Raw genomic sequence first — 23,243 nt, forward strand, 5'->3', positions numbered from 1 at the left:
GAGCGTCGCCTTTGGCTCAGGGCGTGACCCTGGAGACCCGGGTTCGAGTCCCACGTCGGGCTCCTTGTGGGGAGCCTGCTTCTCCCTCTGCCTGTGTCTCTCGTGAATAAACGAATAATAAATAAATAAATAAATAAATAAATAAATAAATACATAAATAAAACATTTTAGTGTCACGTACTTATGACACTAAACATTGGAAAACAAAACAAAAGCTACCCCATACCTTACTGTGTCGGTGTGTACGACAGAATCTGAAAAGAGGCATCAATCAATGGAGCAAAGAGCTACCGTAAAGCTCCACCTTCTGTCCTTCGTAGAGAGGCTCAGAGACCTGAACGCGAGCCGCCCCCGCCTCCTGCCGGAAGCGCTGCAGCCACGCCTCCCGGGCTCTGCGACGAGGCCGGAAGTGACGCACGAGCTGCGACGCCGGCGCTGGCGGTCCGCAGCCGCCGCCGCCGCCGCCGCCGCCGCCGGGTTTCGGTAGCTTCGGAGACGGTGGGCTCGCCCCGGATGGTTGCAGCAGCGGGATCATGACGGGGAAGAAGTCTTCCCGGGAGAAGCGGCGCAAACGAAGCGGTCAGGAGGCGGCCGCAGCGCTCGCGGCGCCGGACCTGGTGCCCGCCTTAGCCAGCAGCGGCAGTGGAAGCACCAGCGGCTGCGGGAGCGCCAGCGGCTGCGGCAGCGTCACCTGCTGTGGAAACACCAGCCTCAGTGGAAGCGTCACCGGCGGCGGGAGCGCCGGCAGCTGCTGGGGCGGGAGCAGCGTGGAGCGCAGCGAGCGCCGGAAGCGGAGGAGCACTGACTCATCCTCCAGCGTCTCGGGGTCCCTGCAGCAGGTGCGTGCGCGCCCTTCTCGCCGCGCTCGGAGCTGCTGCGCCTCTGACCGACACAGGCGGGAGCCGAGGCTGGCGACCGCGGGGCTCTTGTGGGAGCGCCCGCCGCGCCGACGTCTCGAGGTTCCGCCCCTGAGTACCGGTGAACCGCACACTCCCGGGCCTGAACGGGGAGTTCCTGGATGAGCTGATCATCTAGCTCTGCCTTGTGGCCCTCTCACTCTAGGAGCAGCCCGCCCGGAGAGTATGGGTCGGGAGCGCGCCCTCCGCGCCCTTGGAAGCCACGGTTTACTTCTCTTCCCCTCTTCACCTTTTAGATCGTCTCCGCGTTACAGGATGAGAAAATTGAGGCTCAGAGAGATTAGTGAAGTTTACCCACAGTCACAGTTTGTTACTAGCAGATTTGTTACTAACTAGATTTGGATCCAGTCCCCGATTATAAAAGCCATGAGCTTTCTACTCCATCGATCCACCAAGATACCGCCGTTAAAAAAAAAATCAGTTTGCTTTTATTATAAAACGAAAGCATGAAAACATAAAAGTTATACAACACAGAAATAAAAAACGTGAGAGTCTGTTTAAGCCTCCCCATTATTTGCTACGCAGCCGCATAACTTGTTACGTGTGTATTTAAGTTCTTACACGTAAGCTTTATGGTGCTATTACCCCCATCGATTTAGATGTTGCCTTATTTTTCAGTGACTGTGGGATATTCCATTTTATCTTTATTGATGAATACTCAGATTTTTAGTTTTCTTGCCGTTAAAAGAGTTGATGTGAGAATGAACCCTTGTTCATACGTATTGTGCAACAGTTACTTTAGGATAGAATCTTAGTGAAATTTTTGGGTCAAAGTTTATGCATTGAAACAGATTTGTGAGGTACCACCAAATACTTTTCAAAAAAGATTTTATTGATTTATAGTATAAACATTACAAAAGAAATGGGGATTCTTTTCCCCATTTCTGCAAATAGTCACTATACCCATTTTTGAAAAAAAAATTGTCAGCTCAGTGCGTGAAATCTATATTTCATTTGTTTTATGTTCTCCTGATTAAGAGTCAGATCGAACATTTTAACATTTTTATTTGCCATTTGATTCCTTCTTATGTAAATTGCATGTATACATTCTCTGGTCATTTTCTTTTTGATTATTTTGAGCTTTTTACTGATAAGTTCTGAATGTCTACAAAAAGTCTTGGTTCTGATCCTCTCTGTTTCAAATGTCACTGTAACTTTATCTGTGGGGTACTGAAGTTTTTTATTTCTTTGTGGTCAAGACTAACAATATTTTCCTTTGCCTTCCAGATTTCGTGTGTTGAGAAAGATCTTTCTATACTCTCGACCTATCCTAAAACTATTCTTTGTTTTCTTACAATATTTTTAAACGTTACATCTTTAAATTGGAAGCTGTAGAAACACAGAAAACCATTTATTCTTATGTATTTCTTATATTTAGCCACTCTATTATTAGTTTAAAATTGACTCAGAAAAATTTGTGTGAACAGGGGATTTTTGTCTCTTTTTTTTCAGCACTAATATTTGTTTTTGTACTTTCACATTTAGGCTTTTAGTGTGGTGCTGAACAGAAGCAGTGATAATAGGCATTTTTTTTCTCATTTAGTTTTTAGCGGGAACACTTTTTATGTTCCATCCAAAAGTGTATTTGCCAAAAGTAATGAAAGATACTTTTGATCAAGTTAAAGAGATTTTTTTCAGTTCCTAGTTCACTGAAGGTTGTAGAGTTTTATCAGATGCTTTTTTGGCATTCTGTGGAGATGATCGCATAGCTTTCCTTCTTTGATCTGGTAATGCAATTTTTTAAAAAGATTTATTTTTTTGAGAGAGTGAGTAAGAGAGATCACAAGCAGGGGGTGGGTGGGGGAGGCATAGAGGGAGAAGCAAACTTTCTGCTGAATGGGGAGCCTGACATGGGGCTTATCATGGGATTGTGACCTGAACCGAAGGCAGACACTTAACTCACTGAGCCACCCATTCACCCCTGAGAATGTAATTTTTAATAAATTGGTAAATTAACTCGGGTTGAACTGACTTGTCATCCTGGGATAGATCCAATTTGGTTTGTCGGTTTGGTTTTTATACTCAGAATTCAGTATTGTTACTTTTGTGTCTATGTCCCTAAGTTAAATCAGCTTATGGTTTTTATTTTTGTAATTATCCTTTTGGTTTTGGCATCAAGACTATGCTAGCCTTATGGATTGATTTGGGAAGCTTTGCATTTTTGGTATGTGTTCGAGAATAGTTTATGGCTTTTTCTTGAAGATTTATTAGAACTGGCCTATTGGACCGTCTATCTGTGTGGGTCTGGTGGGTTTTTTTTAGAGTAGTATTTTTGTCCCTACCTTCTCCCCACTCCTAATTCTTTAATAGTTATAGATCTATTCAGTTTTTCCACCCCTTCTAGATTCTATTTTGGATATCATCATTCTTATCTTTTTTTTTTTTTTAAGATTTTATTTATTTATTCATAGAGAGAGAGGGGCAGAGACACAGACAGAGGGAGAAGCAGGCTCCACGCAGGGAGCCCGATGTGGGACTAGATCCCGGGTCTCCAGGATCACACCCCAGGCTGCAGGCGGCGCCACCAGGGGCTGCCCTCCTCATTCTTATCTTAAATGGTTTCTGTATCTTTTGTACTCTTTATCCTGATGGAGAGACCAATAAATTAAATATTATAAACATTTCCATACAGAACTAAACCCTACTTCTTATTTGTGAAGAAAAAAAGAAATCATTATATATTAGGCATGTAGATAATATCTCACAATTCTGAGAGTGCCATTATGTCTGTTGTATATTGTGTTCCCTATTGTTTTTGGTAACAGCTTTATAGATATGTAATTCATATACCATACAATTAATCTATTTCAAGTATACAGTTCACTGGTTTTGAGCATATTAATGGAGTTGTGCAACCATCGCTTTAGTCAGTTTTATTTTCATCACCCCCAAAAGAAACTCCATGTGTACCTTTCAGCTATCATCCCTAATACTCACCTCCACCATGTTTCATCCCTAGGCAGTCACTACCTCTTGTCTCCATAGACTTTGCCTGTTAGGGACATTTTATATGAATGGAATAATATTTCATTGTATGGCTATACCACAGTTGGTTTTTCCATTTGTTACTTGATGGGAATTTGGATTGTTGCCATCTTTTGGCTATTATGAATAATGCTGCTATGAATACTTGTGTACAAGTTTTTGTGCAGGTGTGTAGTTACATTTCTCATGGATATATATCTAGGAATGGAATTTTGGGGTCATATAACTTTTCAAGAAGCTGCCAAACATTTTTCAGAGCAGCTGTACCACTTTCTATTCCTACTAGCAGTGTGTAAGAGCTCCAGTTTCTCTACATCCTCACTACTTAAATTACTTTATGAACCATTAAAATGAGAACTGACCTTTATTTTTTCAGTCTAATTATTACAGTATTCTTTAAAATTGGTGTGTTTTTAAACTACTTTTAAAACAACTCTATTAGAAAATATAATTTAAAAAAGCCCTAAACTATATAGTCAGGGAAGATTTTCTTGAAGAGATGACTTTAGAATTGATATCTAAATTTGTTAATTTTAGTATAATGTTAATTTAGAAGTATAGCATTGGGGGGAAATGAAGAAGAAAGACTCTCTTAGGCAGAGTGGTACATACAAAAGCCCTGCCTGAATGAGGTGAAGGGAGAACAGGTTATATTTGAGTAATTCTTTGAATTACTTTGTATTACTTTGTGCTTGTAGCACTATCAGTGAACATGTAGGCCAAGCTAGGCTTCATTACCCTAAGATCAGTGTGAAGTCATTGAAAGGTTATAAATAAAGAGGATGAGTATATATATATTTCATAGAATCTATTCTAGTAACAGATTGGAGACACCTCAAGTTAGATTCAAGACCTCCAGTTAAGTAGCTGTTGAGGTGATGATCTAGGCAGAAGATGATGGTACTTTGGACCAGGATTATGGGGGTAGATTTGAGAGATAGGAGGTGAAATTGACAGAGATGTCTTTTTTTTTTTTATTATTTTATTTATTTATGATAGTCACACAGAGAGAGAGAGAGAGGCAGAGACACAGGCAGAGGGAGAAGCAGGCTCCATGCACCGGGAGCCTGACGTGGGATTTGATCCTGGGTCTCCAGGATCGCGCCCTGGGCCAAAAGCAGGCGCCAAACCGCTGCGCCACCCAGGGATCCCTGACAGAGATGTCTTAAATAACTTGGCTACTTTGAATATGATTAATTTATATAGCAGTTTTAAAAATGAGTGTAAAAAAAAAAAATGAGTGTAGCTCCTGGGAAGCAATAATACTTTATAATTCTGATGTTTAACATTTTTGCTGTCATCTCACTTTTTATGAATTTAAGAAGAATAACCATGGGGGCACCTGGGTAGCTCAGTTGGTTAACTGTCTGCCTTTGGCTCAGGTCATGATCCCAGAGTCCTGGGATTGAGCCCCAGATTGGGCTCCCTGCTTGGTGGGGAGCCTGTTTCTCTCTCTCCATTTGCTGTTTCCTCTGCTTGTGCTCTCTCTCTCTCTCTCTCTGTCAAATAAATAAACGAAATCTTTAAAAAAAAGAAGAAGAAGAAGAATTCATACTTAAAATTTTGGGTTGAGTCGCATGCTAGAGGAATATCCTAATTCTTCAGAAGTCTAAAATTGTAGGAGATCACTCAATATTTCTTTTATTTATTTTTTAATATTTAGTATATTTTCACTTGTGTGTCCTGAGATAATATTTCTTCACTTTATATCAGCTCATCGAGTTAATTGTAGTTTGGACAGTAAGACAAAAGTATACTGAACAATTAAATATGCTTTTTAATGGTTTTAGGTAAATATCCCAACAAAGAATTTGGAAATATTAGTGAAGAAGTAGTTGTTAAATGTAAATATATGACATCATATACATCCTCCTTTATTTTATGGTTCTTTGTCTCTTTTAATTTTAGGATACCAAATACCTTTTGCCAACTTTGGAAAAAGAATTATTCTTGGCAGAGCACAGTGACCTTGAAGAAGGTGGACTGGACCTGACTGTGTCATTAAAACCAGTTAGTTTCTATATATCAGACAAAAAAGAAATGCTTCAGCAGTGTTTCTGTATCATAGGCGAGAAAAAGTTACAGAAGATGCTTCCTGATGTGTTAAAGGTATTTCATTACATATATCATTGAATCACACACATATATAGAAAAATACAAACACATCTTCTGTAGCAATCATTTTACTTCATGTAAATTATAATTGGATGTTTTCAAATCAAGCTACTTCAAAAAGATTTAAAAAAGGAATTTTAGAGAATTAGTATAAATGGCCTTGTATATTTAAAAGTTTGCCAAGAAAAAAATGGAGCCGTATACTGTGTTTTGGTAAGGAATTTATTAACCTTTTAGAAATAATTCTACTAAATGCAGGTAATTTTAGTGACTAAATTAGAGATATGACTCTGGTGCCTTAAGAAGTAATACTCTGCTATGTAACAATACACATTATTGGTTGGTAAAAGCTTACATTTCATTAAATTCACAAATGTTTTATATATTTATTTATGGTATTCGAATTTTACAGTTATGGAAATAGGGCTTGGAAGATCCAAGATGTATAGAGCCAGCACTTGCGTATTTAAATCTTTAGAGGAATTACCTAACATATAGGCTGCTGTTAGTTATGACTTACTCTTTAATTTGTTCTTTCATAGTAAATGTGACTTTATTCTCATCAAATGTCTATAAATTATAACAGTTACATATTAAGTGACAGTTTTCAGATTTCATGTCATGAAAAGATTTATGTAACTTTTATTGTAAGATTTTGCTAACCAGACTTTTTTTTTTGATTGCTATATTCTAGTTTACATTGGCACTATATTACATAAATGTATATTTTTAATGTTATTTTCTTTAGAACTGTTCAATAGAAGAAATTAAAAAACTATGCCAGGAACAGTTAGAGCTCCTGTCTGAAAAAAAAATCTTGAAGATTCTTGAGGGTAAGAATACATATTTTTATGCTCTGTTAACTCATTACTTAATATATCTAGCATAAATCCTAAGTTACTCTTTTTTTTAACCTGATTATTAGTTTAATTTCATTACTGGGTAACCATTGAGTAATTTTACTTCTGTTTGTACTTTGAAATATAGTTTACATAGCAGAACAGCATTTCAAGAGTAGACTTTTTGATGTATGTATCATTTTCTCAAATCAAATGTAATCAAAGGTAAGAGCATGTTTGTATACAATAATAAAATGAAATAAAAAATTTTACCCAAAGTGTCCTAAAAAGTATCAATTATTGAGATGGCTTTTCTTGAAATAATTTTTTATTTTCTGCTTTACACTCCTATTGCTTGTAATTGCCTGTTGCATACTGCTTTTGCTCTAATAAGACCTGGCTGCAGAGTTGGAAGGATTTTTGCAATTTGCCTACATTTATTTCTCTGCCTAAAGTATGACTCTTCTTTGTGATACTCTTACCTGTCAAATTTTAGATTTTCAGGCTTTATTTTTTTCTTTTGGAACTGTACATTAGCATTACAAGAGAAGAAGCCAGAAAATGGAGACTTTAAATTTCCAGAGATAATATATTTTTTTTAAATATAAAATGCCCTAATGGACACCCTTGGCTCTTTCACTTGGTAGAGCATGCTTCTCTTGAACTCAGGGTTGTGAATTTGAGCCCCATGTTCAGTGTAGTGGTTACTTCAAAATAAAATCTTAAAAAAAATGGTTTAATGGAATTTACAACTTTGCTAATAGATGTATAAATCTGGGTATAGCCTGTAAATATATATATACACACACGTTTTTTGTGTTTCTGTGTGTGTGTGTGTTTAAAATAGATAACAGGAAGGCAGTGAAAAATACCTAATAAGCCACAGAAAAATCTCATTTTAAATATAAGCAATTAAAAAATGTCATCTTTCAACAACTATAAGTTTCTTTAATCTGTATAGTTTATAGATGGCACTTTGTGTAATGCTTAAATTGTTCTGATATGTTATAAGCATGCTTTCAATAGTTTATTTTATTTATAAGGTGACAATGGTATGGACTCTGATATGGAAGAGGAGGCAGATGATGGCCCTAAGATGGGATCTGATTTAGTCAGTCAGTAAGTTAACTTTCATTTCCATTTCAAAATTTCTTTGTTGTTCCTTCCATGATATCTTACCTCAGGAATGTGATTGTTTTTCTGTTGTATTTATATAAAATGATTCAACAGGTTGGAATTGATTTGTTTACTTATGATGATTGGTCTTTTTGGTATATATGAGAATATAGTTCATTGCTTTCAGGGTTAAGATGATTTTCTTAAACTACTACTTATACATATAAGACAACAGTGATGCCAGCCTGAAGCAGAATCACATCTCTCATTTGGAATTGGAATTTGCTACTAGTGATACTCATAAGTGCTTACTCTATCAAGTTATTATAGTAGTGGTTTAGAACACTTAAAATTCTTCTAGTACTCATTAATGTCAGATGATAATTGTCTCATTTCACAGATGAGATAGTAAGGTGGTTCATTTTACATAGGTACATAAAACTTTTCTATTGTGATGGTAAAAATGCCCAGAGTTTTGGGATACTAATATAAACCTTTTTATTTTGGAAAATTTCAAACTTAGATAAAAATTGAAAGAATCATAGAATGAAATTAATAACATTAATGTTTTGCTATTTTTTTGCTTTCTCTCTTTGTATTTACTGTTTTTCTGCCAGAGCCATTTGCATTAGCTTGCTAGGGCTGCCATAGCAAAATACCATAGACTGATTGACTTAAAGAACAGAAATACATTTTCTCACAGTTCTGGAGGCTGGAAGTTCAAGATCAAGGTACCAGCAAGGTTAGTTTCCTCTGAGGCCTCTCTTCTTGGCTTGTAGATGGCCACTTTGTTGCTGCTGCTGCTTTTTTTTTTTTTTTTTTTTTTTTTAATATTTATTTGAGAGAGAGAGGGTGGGCGGGGGGGAAGGGCAGAGCTAGAGAATCCTCAAACAGACTCTTCTCTCTGAGCAGGAAGCCTAATGTGGGGGATGTGGGCTTGATGCCAGGACCCTGAGATCATGCATGACCTGAGCCAAAACCAAGAGTTGGATGCTTATCTGACTAAGCCACCCAGGTGCCCCTTGCTGCTGCCTCTTGAGTTGGTTGCCCTTATGTGTGTGTGCCCCCTGTGTTCTAATCTCTTTTGATAAGAACACCAGTCAGACACCAAGGTCCACCATGATGGCCTCATTTTAACTTAGTTACCTCTTTAAAGGTCCTGTCTCCAAAATAGCCATATTCTGGGGTTTGGGCTTCAGCCTTCAAATTTTTTAGAGGGGAGACACAGTTCAGCCCACAAATCATTTAAAAATTCAGATGTCATATATTTCATGCCTAAACAGTTTAGTAATGCCTTTCCTAAAAATAAGGACAGTCTACATAGCAACAATATAACATGAGTTTTTTTTTTTTTTTTAATTTTTTTTATTTATTTATGATAGTCACAGAGAGAGAGAGAGAGAGAGAGGCAGAGACACAGGCAGAGGGAGAAGCAGGCTCCATGCACCGGGAGCCTGATGTGGGATTCGATCCTGGGTCTCAAGGATCGCGCCCTGGGCCAAAGGCAGGCGCCAAACCGCTGCGCCACCCAGGGATCCCTATAACATGACTTTTAAGAAAATAAGCAATGATTCAATAATGTTTTCTAGTATATTGCCCATATAAAATTTCCCTGATTACTAAAAAAATTTTTAGAGTATGTTTATTCATTTTAATTAACAAACTGATTCTGATCCAGGATTCAGTTAGAGTTCATGTGTTTCATTTGATTGTTAGCATCACAAAGCTGAGTTTAAAGGGAAGGGTTAGATATGAGAAATAATAAGCTTAATGACTAGCCCAGGAACCTAGTGCACATTTTAAAGGAATTTAAAAAATAACAAAGTAAACCAAAAGAAAGTTAGAAAAATGAAACAATGAATGTAAACATTAAAACAAAGAAATAGAAAACAAATAAGCAAATGAATAAGTCCAAAAACTTGGTCTTTGTAAAGAAAGTCCAGATTGTAAACTCCTCCTGGATCTGATAAGGAGGTAAGGGGAGAACCATTATAATTGAGATTGAGAAGAAAGGAGATATAATCACATAATCATAGGCTGGTTGTGAATCCACATACAGCATTGTATGAACAAACTTGAAACTAGCAAATGGATGTTTTTTTTTTTATCAAAATACAAATAAACCAAATTGACTTTCTGCAAAAGTAGAAAACTTGAAGATTAACACAGAAGAAATTAGAAAGGTGAAGATATCTACTATTGAAAAAAACACCAAGATAAGGTGGATTCATAGCTGAATTATTACTTAATGTGGGTCAATACATGTAATGTGTTTACCTCTAATAAAATATTCAATAATGCTCTCTGTTGTTATTTTCGAACATATTATACCTGTTATTTAAATTATTCCAGGCCCTAGGAAAAGATGAAAAGTTCTTAATTTACTTTAAGCCTTCTATATAGCTTTACTACCCCAAATCTCCTAAATAGTGACAAAGCATATGGGGGATTCAGGCATTCTCACTTGTGAATATAGATGTAAAAATTATAAGTACATATTAGCATGTAGAATCCAGCAGTGTATCATCTGAGTCGTTATACCACTAACCAAATAGAATTTATTACAGGAATTTACAGGAAATTTAATTAGAAAAGCCTCCTAGAGTAATTCATATCAGCACATTAAAGGAGAAAAATGATGTAGTCAGATAAGTATATACTAAAAAGACCTTTGGTAATATTCGGCAGTCATTTCTAATATAAGCTATAGGTAAAAAAGGTACAGGAGAAAACTGCTAAGATATAATGAAGACAGTTGACTAAACTTAACTACCCACTTAGTGAATTAAAATGAGAGACTAGACAGGAAGTCTGTGTGGTCATTTATTTTAAATATTTTCTTAGAGGTTCTAGCAAATGTAATTAGACCAAAAGAAAGATGGGTGGTGGAGATGAATTAACTTTGACATAAAAAACTTTGGAAAAGAAGAAATAAAATTACTTCCCTTTCAGTTTATAAGATTATAAACCTTGAATAGTGAGAGATTCTAGGTTTTTTAAAAAAGTAGAATTTGATAACATGGATCGTATATAAACATAAGAAAATCAACAGCTGTTCTTTCTTATAGCAGAAACATCTGTAAAGGGAATGTGTTAGGATTTTCCAGAGAGACAGAACTTTTTTTTTTTTTTTTTTTTTTTTAATAATAGTTGTTTTAGAAATACAGGAGTACTTGTTCCCAGGGGGTGGGGTTGCTGGGACCAGCCTGAGACCAGTGAGGGTGTGAGGGGATCCCAGGGGGCCACAGACGTAGGGGGGACATTGGAACATCTTTTCTGTTGTTTCACACGTTCTAGAATAATAAAAAGATTCCTTCTGGCCCAACTGTTTGCCAGAAGGGTAAACAGAGACTGCAGATGGGTCAGAGCAGCACAGGGTCAGTCACCTGCGGGCAGCAAGGACCCCGCCCTCCACCATCATTACTCACACCTGAGGCCAGGAGCCTCAGTACCTGCCCAGGAACCCAGGGAGCAAATAAATAAACAATAAATACACATAAATAGGAGGGGCCCTCTTTGGCAAGACCCCTGATGTATAGACATGTAAAATTTTTAAAGGAATTGGCTCCTGTACTTATGGATGCCAAGGAGTCCCAAGATTTGCTAATTTGTTGTCTGTAAGCTGGAGAACCAGGAAAGCCATTGGCAAAACACAGTCTTAGACTGAAGGCTAGGGAATGTGGTATAAGTCCCAGTCTAACCCCAGAAGCCCAGAATCCAGGAGTGCTCCTGTTCCAGGGCAGATGGATTTCTGAACTCTAGCAGACAGAACTAATTTGCCTTTCTGCCTTTTTTTTTTTTTTTTACCTGAGAGAGAAAGCACAGGGAGGAGCAGAGACAGAGGAACAAGCAGGCTCTGCCCTGAGCTCAGGACCCTGAACTCTGTACCTGAGCCAAAACCAAGAATTGGTGGCTTTTAAAAAAATTTGTATTTAAATTCAACTAACATAAAATATATTATTGGTTTCAGAGGTAGAGGTCAGTGATTCATCAGTCTTATATAACACTCAGCGCTCATTATATCATGTGTTCCTTAATATCCATCACCCAGTTACTCCAACCACTCCCCTCCCCTCGTGACCCTCAATTTGTTTCTTATGATTAAGAATTTCTTATGGTTAAGAATTTGTGGCTTAACTGACTGAGCCACCCAGGTGCCCTGCCCTTCTGCCTTTTTAATTCCAACCCTCAAGGGATTGGATGTTGCCTACCCAGGGCTACCTGCATTACTCAATTTACCAATTCAGATGCTAATCTCTTCAGGTAACATCCTCAAAGACACAGAGAAATAATGCTTTACCAGTTATTGGGCATTCTTCAGCCCGGTGATGGGGAACTAAAAGAAAAATATTCCATTAATACTAGTTACAAAAACTCTGATATACTTTCAGATATATTTAACAGAAAACTTATGAAGAAAACAATAACATTTTACTAGAAGACAAAATCATGATCTGAAAAAAATAGCATACTAGTTGTATAATCTGTGGGGTGGTAGGTGAAGTTCTTAAATAATTTAAGACTAAAAACCCAGAAGCCATAAAAGAAAAAAAAATTTTGAAAAAATTTTAAGTTTGGGTGTTGTCATAAATAAAATCAGTAACCAAACAAAAGATCTGGAAGAAATAATTGCAAGCAATGTATAATAATCCTAATGTTAGTGAAGGCTGAATTCAGGGCCAATTTATAATAATGTGAAATACACAAAGAATATCCACAGGAATATATGCCTTACATATGAATCTATCTGTATTTCCTTTATAGCTTTTTTAAGGCAAAAACTACGGGAATCATGATGTGAAACAAGAAGTGCATGAGTAGTAGAAAAATAAGTAGGGATATTGAAGACCTACATGAATTGATTGCTATAGATCACATTCTGTGTTCTGAAAACATATCTCCTGTGGAGTATCCACACACATTGATAATAAATTTGGTCATAAAATGTCAGTAAAGTTCTCTAAGAACTATTGTCCTGATTTTAGAGCAGTAAAGAAAAAGCCTATGGAACTTCACCATATACATATTGTAAAACTCAACAGCTTTTAGATTAAAGAGGAATTATAAACCATCTAAAAACTAACAAATAAAAAAAAAGCCTTAATGAGCTCTAGGAGATACAGCTAAAGTAGTATCAGAGGAAAATTTTAGCCTTAAATATGTATTACTAATCCCCAAATATCTAAAATAAGTTAACTAAGTATTCAATTCAAGAAGTTAGAAAAAAAAACAAACAAACTTAAAAACAAATGCATACAAATATGGCATACTTAAATAAAATCTGCATGGTTTCCAAGATAGAACCAAGCAAAAATATCTTCTCTTATTATTCCTATTCAGCAATGTGCTGGAAGTCCTAACAGGTTTAACCAAGCATGAAAAAGAAATAAAAGTCACAGATTAGAAGGAAAAGTAAAACTCTAACTGCAGAAGACTTAATGTGTTAATCCGTTGGGGCTGCTATCACAAAATACCACAGGCTGGATAGTTTATAAACAACAGAAATTTATTTTTTAGTTCTGTAGGCTGGAAGTCTGAGATCAGGGTGTCAGCATGATTGAGTGAGGGCTCTTCTGGATTACAGATTTGTATTCTTACATGGTGGAAAGGCCTGTGAGATCTATGGAAAATCTTGTGAGAAGTGTAATTTGTTCCTGGCTGGCTCAGTCGAATAGCATGAAACTCTTGATCCTTAGGAACATGCGTTCAGGACCTATGTTGGGCGTAGAGATTACTTAAAAAAAGAAAAAAGAGATAATCCCATTCACAAAATCTGCAGTCTCATGATTTAACCACTTCTCAAGGTTTCACCTACTAGTACCATCACTTTTGAGAATTAGGATTTCAGTATATGAACTTTGTCATGGACACAAACCTTCAGACCATGGCACAAAACTATCTACACAGAAAATCCCAAGAATCTATCAGAAAACTCCTAGAAACACCTATGCAGTAGACAGAATAATGACTTCCCTCCAGAGATGTCTGTGTTCTAATATCCAGATGAACATATTAATTTACATGCACAAAGAACTTTGCTGATCTGATTAAATTAGCAATCATTAGATTATCCTGAATTAGCCAATTGGGACCAGTATAATCACAATCCTTACAAGACGGAAGTAAGAAGGTCAAAGACAGCCAAAAGAGATGGGATGATAGAAGCAGAGGTTCCAGTAATATGTTTAGAAAGGAGTCAGAAGCTGAAGAATGCAGGGTGGCCTGTTAGAAACTGGAAAAGACAAAGAAATGGATTCTTCCCTAGAACCTCCAGAAGGAGGCAGCACTGCCTACACCTTGATTCTAGTGTCCTAAAAACTCATAAACTCCTATTGTAAGCCACTAGATTGATGGTAAGTTGTTGCAGTGGAAATAGAAAACTAATGCAAGATACTTGATTAAAATGTAGATGGAAGCCAGAGTTACAGGTTGGTTACTTCCAGCTATAGAGAGGTTTTGTTTGATTTTAAACATTTAAAACTTTTAAATGGTTTCTAGCATTTAAAAATTAAGTGATATCATACCAAAAACCTGGATTTCCTAGGAAGGCAAAAAATTATTTGAAGCTGAGTGTAGCTACTATCTTTCTTTATGGTATATGTGTATGTCAGTGTGCTGCATAGTACTTCATTTGCCTGTGTGTTAATATACAAAATATCTATAAAATGAAACTATAAAACAATTGATTAAAGGAAAAATACAAAAGGGCCAAAGGTTGGCCTTGGAACCAATAATGTCAGTTTGTCAGTTTCTTATCAACTGAGATGTACCTTTTCTACCTTTTTATCACAATTTTGATGAGTAAAACTAATTTCAAAAATAGGTCTAGCTAAAGCAATCTGTCATTAAAACATGAAAATTTGATACTTTATTTTAATGGGCAACCTATGTACTTTTGTTTCCATTTTTATTGGAAAGCACATAACATTAATATCTTCTTGGACAATTGTAAGTTACACCTTTCAGTGTAAGGTGTGTGTATGGGTGTGTGTATGTCTATGGTGTTGAATATGCCCTATGTAAATCAATCTTGTTTTAACTACCAAAAATAACAAAAGAACAGAAGCAGTAGTTATAAGAAATTTTTGATAGTGCACTACTTTAAAAGTTGAAATTAATGAGTGTTGACTTAAAACAATTATTATAGGAATGAGATTTAGGAACTATTAAGGTAAAACATCCATAGTTTCTAAATACCTTCATTTTCAAAAGGGTGAGGGATGGGATTGTCATTTAAGTTCTAAGTAAACAAATGAATGAATTTATATTATGTTAAAGTCTAAAAACCTCAGTATCTATGATTTTGCAGTGTTTTAAAACTGTTAGATATTGTACAAGATTTGCAAATATTACAGATCATGACAATTGCTTAAGAAGGACAGCAATTTCAAGTAAATAAGTTACATAAAGACCTGGAATTAGAGTGCTGTCTCCATTTGGAAATGTACTGGAAAAGAAGCTTTATATCTAAAATAGCACTAAAAATGAGAAGTATTAGCTTGGCCTATAATGTAAGATGATTATGCTCTAGGGAATATGTTTGTAATATTTAAATTTTGAATAGTGCAGTAAATTAATCAGGATTGGGGTTTTATATATAAAGAATAAAAATACAAATACTTTAGGGAGATCTTAGCAACATTTTAGAATTGCTAAGATCTAATAAATATCTTTTCATGAATTTTAAATTAATGTGCTTTTAGTGAGCGATATTGAGAGAGAATTTGGTGGAAATGAAACTGTGATTCCCTATAGTTAATAAGCATTGTTGAGATAATATCACAGTTCTAGAAGATAAAGAAAGTTAAAAATCCAGGTTCTTAAAATAAGGTATACTGCAAAGTAGTTTCTATATTAGTGTTTTGGAGGTACTCTTCCTAGTCATTGCTACTTTCTTAGCAGAGGATGAACATGTTCTAAAGTAGTTATTAGATTCCAATTTAATTTATTTATTTTTAACAAATTGTTTTTTTTTTTTCTTTTAAGATTTTATTTATTCATGAGAGAGAGGCAGAGACATAGGCAGGGGGAGAAGCAGGCTTCTCACAGGGAGCCTGATGTGGGACTCGATCCCGGGTCTCCAGGATCATGCCCTGGGCCGAAGGCAGGAGCTTAGCCACCAAGCCACCCAGGCGTCCCTGGATTCCAATTTTAGATATTAACTTTTTTTAAAAAAAAATAAGAGATTCCTGAATAGACTTTAGAGATTTTAGGTGACACATAAATTGAACCATTTTATATTCACTAGAATGTTAAACTAGTGAATAAAATACACAGGAAATTGCTTTGCAAAGTGAATAATTCTTTGGCAGGAATTATTTTTAAATCTTCATTCTTCATTTAAGATGATTACATCTGTTTTATGAATTTCAGATGTGAATATATTTGTTCAAAATGAAATACTTGGGTATTAAATATAAACGGTTGAAAGAGAAGTTGGTGTCATCTACTACTAGTTACTTCTTACAGAGTGCTGGTTACTAGTTACAATGTACTAGGCTTTAGGAACACCTGAGTGTCTCAGCGGTTGAGTGTTGGAATCTTGATTTTGGCTCAGGTATGATCGCAGGTTAATGGAATTGAGCCCCACTTCAGGTTCTAGGCTCTACCCTAGACTGAGAGTCTGCCTATCCCTCTCCCTCCCCCCTCTTGCACTCTCTCTCTCTCAAATAAATAAATCTTAAAAAGAAAAAAATAAATTCACTGATGTTTATAGTATGCTAAACAGGTTGTTAATGACTATTCTCTAATAACCCATGTGAACTTGTCCCACCATTTAAAGTGTTTGCTTACCAAGAATCATTTATGTTTGTTTCCAATTCAGTTTTTGTAGTAGCATAATTAGCTAAATGTATAAACAGATGAAATATCAATATGAAAAGAGTGGTTGATTAAGTTGATTGCTTTGAAAAACTCAAAGTAGAGTTATTAAAAAGTCAGTTAGCTGTGGAATAATAATAAAAGTTTGGAGAAACTTCTATAAGGGGTCATTTTTTTTTGCACTCAAATGTTTGCATTTTAAGTAAGGCAAAAGTAGAAATGGTTGATAGTAGGATGAAACTGAACTATTTTCCGTAGATTCATAATAAAGGCAAGGCTGTGGCATCAGTTCTAAAGATTTGTAAAGGAAGGTAACATTTCTGTTTTATGTTAACCTAAAATGCTTAAATTATATATAACTTTTAAAGATATTTCGCTATGTTAGTAAGAACTTTTTTTCAGGTAAATGACATTACTTGTCTGAGTTAAGTAAAAAGGAATTTCACTGTATTATGTTTTTGTTTCTGTTTACTTTTATAAAAAATGACAAGGGTATAGGTAGGTAGAATAATAGTGTAATGACACTCCCATATACCTATTGGCTAAATCTAACGATTATAGCAGTTTTTCATTTTTTTCACTTTTGTTTCATCTTTTTTCTTAAAGTATTATAAAATGAATTATAGATATCTTAATTCTGACTATTTGAATTTCCATAAAATAAGGACATTTTCCCACATAACCATATATCTTGTGTCTGTTTTTTAAGAGTTATTTATTTGAGGGTAAATGCATGCACATAGTATAAAAATTTTTCAAGTATGTAGTGAAAATAAAGCTTTTTCCTATTCCCCATTCTACTTTTCTATAGGCAACCACGGTAAACTAGCTTCCTGTGAATCCTTCTAGAGATATTCTATAGTTTATAAATATGTGTGTGTATATTTTTTCTTTTCATACATAATGGCAGCATACCTGCAAACTATTCCATACCTTTTCCATTTAATTTTTTCTATATAATAGTATGTCTTTTCTTGGATTTTCTTTTTTTCTAATAAATACAAGGCTTTCTATATATACCTGTCTACTATTCCATTGTTGGATTTAGCAAAACATAAAGTTTGTTGATGCACATTTAAATTTTTAATCTTTTGTTAACCATAAATGGTATAAGTATTTCTGTATATAAGTAATCTTGTTCCTCCGTGATTATGTGTAGCATAAATATCTACAAATTAATTGTTGAGTCAGATGTTTGCACACTTGAAATTTTAAGATTTTGTCATAATTGACTTAACAGTCATAATCGACTTAATTTATACCTCTAAATGTGGAGTACATGTGTTCATACACTTTACTGAATGTAGTGTTATCTAAGATTTTGATCTTTGTTCATCCAATAGATAATAGTATATCCTTGGAATTTTTATTTGTAGTCTCTTATTTTGAGTGAAATTAACCATCTTTCTATATATTATAGAGCTATGAGAGTCTTCTGTGAACTTTGGCATTTATTTACCCTTTGCGTATATGTAGTTGGAGGACTTCTTTTTTTTTAATCCATTTTTGGTGATATGGGTTGCAGTTATTTTTGCTTGTTGCTCTTTTTTTTATACTTTTATACTTTGTTCAAGGCTTTTACTTTTTTTGCATGCATAAATATTTCATGTTTATGTAGTCTAATATGGCAATCTTTTATGTTTTCTGAGTTTTATATTTAGATAAGGCATTCTCTATTCTGAAGTTAGAAAGTATTCTTCATATTCTCTTCTAGTACTTTATGGATTTTTTTAGATGTTTAATCTTTGATTCATTTGAAATTTATTTTGGTCTAAGTTTTAAAGTAGGGCTCTAAGATCCCCTTTTAATTTTCATTTTGCCATATTCCTCTTGACATTCATGAAGAATTCACTTAGAATATTAAATTCTGGGGATCCCTGGGTGGCGCAGCGGTTTGGCGCCTGCCTTTGGCCCAGGGCACGATCCTGGAGACCCGGGATTGAATCCCACATCGGGCTCCCGGTGCATGGAGCCTGCTTCTCCCTTTGCCGTGTCTCTGCCTCTCTCTCTCTCTCTCTCTCTCTCTCTGTGACTATCATAAATAAATAAAATAAATGTTTAAAAAAAAATAATAAATTCTAAGAGCTGGGGAAATTATTGGGAACCTCATAGGCAAATTAAACAAGCATGGAGTGATAGCCCCCAGATTTGATATACAACTCAAAGATCTATAAAAATGAAATAATCTGCTCCCATCCCACAAGTTTGGCTTCATTGTACTGAATGAAAACCTCAACTGGCATCATGGACCATGGAGAAGCATGACAAAAACACACAGGAGGAAGAATTCTGGGATTCTTTTTCTAGGGGTATAATACATATGTACAAATAAAATGCCTCAGTGGTGGTGGTGGTGAATCAAACAGTGCTATTTGTACAAAATAGTATAAAAAGGTATACAGTTTTAAATGTTTCCTTCTTCCATTTTCATTCCTATCCCTCTCAGGCCCTTTCTTGAGGGTTTGGGTCTTTCGTTGTTGTTACTTATGTCTGTCATTTCATTAAAATTTTCAACATTTAAAATAATTCTATCTTGAAGTTTTAATAGCTTATCTTAGTTTACCCAGTAAGAAGGAATTTTCCGATGCCTGGGTGGCTCAGCAGTTGAACGTGAATGTCTGCCTTTGGCTCAGGGCATCTGGGATTGAGTCCCACATCAGGCTCCTTGCAGGGAGCTTCTCTCTCTGCCTGTGTCTCTGCCTCTCTCTGTGTGTCTCTCATGAATAAATAAATAAAATCTTAAAAAAAAATTTTTTCTTCCTCTGGAGCCTTGAGGTCAAATTCTGAGTAAAAACTGACTTTATGCTTTGAGATATATATAGCCATATGGATATGTATATAGCTATGGCTACATGTAATTTTTTTTTTTTTTTGGTGGGCAGCAAAGCAAAGTTTATTGAATAGTAGTACAAAGTTCCTGAAGAGGGAGGAGACCTGAGAGGGTTGCCTGGCTACATGTAATTTTTAGGTATTACTACTTGGAATAGTATTTCTGTAGGTAATAGGAAGTCTAAATAAATGTAAAGAGTGAAGTTTCTAGAAATAAACTGCCTGAATTTTAAATTTAACTTAAATTTAATGCTCGCCAGCGTAACTCCACAGCTTGCTTTCTCTCTGATGTTTGTCAAGTTACTTAAACCCTCCTGGGCCTCAGTTTCCTCATCTGGAGAATAGGGGTAGTACCAGTACATACCCTATAGGATTGTGATGATGATTGAGAAAAAGATTGTAAAGTGCTTACAATAGTACCTTTCACATGGTAAGCATTGGAAAAAAATATATTACTGTATTTGTTATGGGATTTTTACCCTGAATCTGTAATAATAGCTATTCCTAAAATTGCACTTTCTGCTGATAAGTATTGGGGATTTTCCCCACAATTTTTTTTTTTTATGAAAGCTTGAAGAAAGTGAAATAATTCATTGTGTTTTTTTATTATTATTCCTTACTGTTACTGCTTTTTAAAAAATTCATTGCTTACAAGTATCTAATTTTTTCATTTATTACAAAAATAGTTTAAAACTATTATATATATTTAAGCATAAAAAGATTTTTCTCACAAATGAGATCAATTTGTTATGTTGACATTACTTTTTATAAACTCATTTCTCTTAGATATATCTGAATTATAAAGAGCTGACTATGCTTTTAGGCTGGTAAAGGATAATAAATTGGTTATCTGTACTCCACTTATGTTCTCGTGTCCTTTATAAATTGCTGTTTCGCTATAATACTTAGATGTAGACTATTCAACATAATATGGTAAATTTATCAGAAATGAGAGGATAGGTTTTTCAGAAACCCTTCATGGAAAGTATTAATAATCATTGACAAGATTGTGACCTAATGCTTAGACTCCACACAATAGTAGCATGTTTGTACATCCTATGTGTTGGTACCTTTCAATGCACTTATAAACTGATCTCATGCTAATTCCTTAAAAACATAGGGATATACAGATAAAACAAAGAGAAAATCCTCCTTGATTTCCTTTAGTCACTTTTATATAGAAAAGAGCTCCCTATTTAAGGAGTTAGCTAGCTATTCATGAAAACAGAGTTACAGGGCTGCAGTTTACACAGTAAACACAAGTTCTTAGGGAATCATGGATTAGAGAAAAAGGAGTGTGGTAATTGTGATTCTTTGCATATTCAGGGAGAGGAATGGAGGTAAGAGTTACATTTTGCCATCCTTTGCTGAAGGAAGTTTCTGACCCGTGGAGATGTGGATTTATTTGATCTTTGGAAAAGCCCTTTGAGAAAAATTAAAAATAAGATTGTTTTGCCTCATTTCTTAGTTTGAAGATTACAGTTTACCAGTATATGATTTAATTTTTTGAGTCCACTTTAAGATTTTTGTGGTGTTTCAATTTAAAAAAATTAAAGTATCATTTAGATACAGTACAATTCATCTTTACTATATAGCTTTGTAAATTTGGACAAATGATGGTTTTTTATATACTACCATAATCATAATATAGAATAAGAATAGTTCCATCACAGTAAACATTTCCCCCATGACTCTTTGTAGTCCACTTCTCCCATCCCTAGTCTCTGACAACCACTGATCTGATTTCTGTCCATATATCTTTTCTTTTTCTAGAGTGTCATGTAGAGTAGTAATACAGTATATAACCTTTTGAGTCTGGCTTCTTTCACTTAGCATAATGCATTTGAGATTCATTCATATTGGTGTGTATATCAGTAGTTCATTTTATTGCTAAGTAGTTAGTATTGTGTGGGCCTATTATAGTTTATCCACTCCCCACTTGAGGTAATCTTATAAGCAAAGTAATGACCTTTCACAGGTGTTTAGTCTGATCTTCAGAACCTGAGAGTATGTTACTTTATTTGACAAAAGGGACTTTGCAGATTTGTTTAAGGTTAAGGACTTTGATATGGGAAGATTATCCTGGATTATCTAGGTTATCCCAGTTTAATTCCATGAGTTCCTTAAAATTGAAGAGGAAGGCAGAAGAAGTCAGAGAGATCTAACCTGAACTTGACTAGAATCTGGGAGTGTTCCTCAGTTTATAGCCAGTAAGGAGTCAGGGACTTGGTCCAACAAACTCCATGAACTGAATTCTGCCAGCAGCCCAGATGAACGTAAAATGAATTTTCCCCTAGAGCCTCCAGAAAGCAATGCAGCCTGTGGACACTTTGATTTTGCTCCAGTGAGACTCATACCAGACTTAGGACTTACAAAACTGTAATATGTTTATGTTGTTTTAAGCTACCAAGTTTGTGGTCATTTGTTATGGCAGCAATAGAAAATTAATAATAGGACATTTTAGTTGTTTACAGTTTATGGTAGTTTCAAATATTGCCACTATGAATGTTCACATACAGGTTTTCCGTAGGAACACAAGTTTTCGGTTGGAACTTAAGTTTTCATTGTTCTTGGTCTAGTACCTAAGAGTGGGCGTTGCTAGGGCATGTCTGCATCCTCACTGATACTGTATATGAAAGTTCAGTTTGTCTGTTGTTTTGATTTTAGCCATTTTAATATATGTGTAGTGGTATGGCATTGTGGTTCCAAATTTGCATTTCCTTAATAACCAATGGCATTGACCATATTTGTTATATTTATTTGCATCTGTGCATCTTCCTTGGTCAAGTGCATTAATATTTTTTTTTAAGGTTTACTTGTTTATTTGACAGAGAGAGAGTACAAGCTGGGGAGGGGCAGGCAGAAGGAGAGGCAGAAACTGGCTCCTTGCTGAGCAGAGAGCCCAACACTGCAGTAGGAGGAGAGGCTTGATCCCAGCACCGGGAGCGGAGATCATGACCTCCATTAAAATGAAGAGTCAGATGTTTAACTGACTGAGCCACCAAATCACCCTTGAGTGACTTAATTGTTTAACCAGTTTTTTTTAAGTTGGGTTCTTTGTTTTTTTGAGGTTTTTTTGTGTGTGTGATTTCAGAGTTCTTTATTTACTCTGAATACAAGTCCTTTTTTATCAGATATGTGGCTTGCAAGTATTTTCTCCCAGTCTTGCTAGTTTTTTATTCTCTCAACATTTCCTTAGAAGAGCAGATGTTTTTTATTTGGGGAAAATCCAAGTTGATCAATTATTTTTATTTATAGGCCATGCTTTGGTGATACCTTTGCTTATTAATAAAGTCACAAAGGATTTTTTCCTGCATAATCATCTAGAGGTTTTATAGGTTTACATTTTTTATGTCTGTTATTTTGAGTTAGTATTTATATATAGTGTAAGATATGGTTGTAAAATTATATACATATGGATATCTAGTTGTACCCATACCATTTGTTCAGTTCCAGTGAATTGCCTTTGTACTTTTGTTGCAACTCAATTGATCACATAAATGTGGGTTTATTTCTGGACTCTCTTTTGTTCCATCAATATATATGTTTAATCTTTCTCCAATATCTTAGTGTCCTGATTACTGTAGCTTTATAGTCTTGAAATCTGATCATGTGCATCCTT

At 35.4% G+C, this 23,243-nt stretch overlaps 1 protein-coding gene across 1 annotated transcript in view; it reads left to right on the forward strand.

Moving 5' to 3' along the window:
• The first annotated feature begins 423 nt into the window (after positions 1–423).
• Positions 424–23,243, forward strand: part of CAAP1 (caspase activity and apoptosis inhibitor 1) — a 49,492-nt gene continuing 26,672 nt past the window's right edge. Inside the window, exons 1-4 of the mRNA XM_041764116.1 lie at positions 424–839; positions 5,811–6,011; positions 6,766–6,850; positions 7,900–7,975. Of these exons, the coding sequence (XP_041620050.1) occupies positions 534–839; positions 5,811–6,011; positions 6,766–6,850; positions 7,900–7,975 (668 nt within the window). The 5' untranslated portion in view covers positions 424–533. The remainder of the gene's footprint in view (positions 840–5,810; positions 6,012–6,765; positions 6,851–7,899; positions 7,976–23,243) is intronic.

Source organism: Vulpes lagopus, chromosome 7 (assembly GCF_018345385.1).
Source record: "Vulpes lagopus strain Blue_001 chromosome 7, ASM1834538v1, whole genome shotgun sequence".
Taxonomy (NCBI): Eukaryota; Metazoa; Chordata; class Mammalia; order Carnivora; family Canidae; genus Vulpes; species Vulpes lagopus.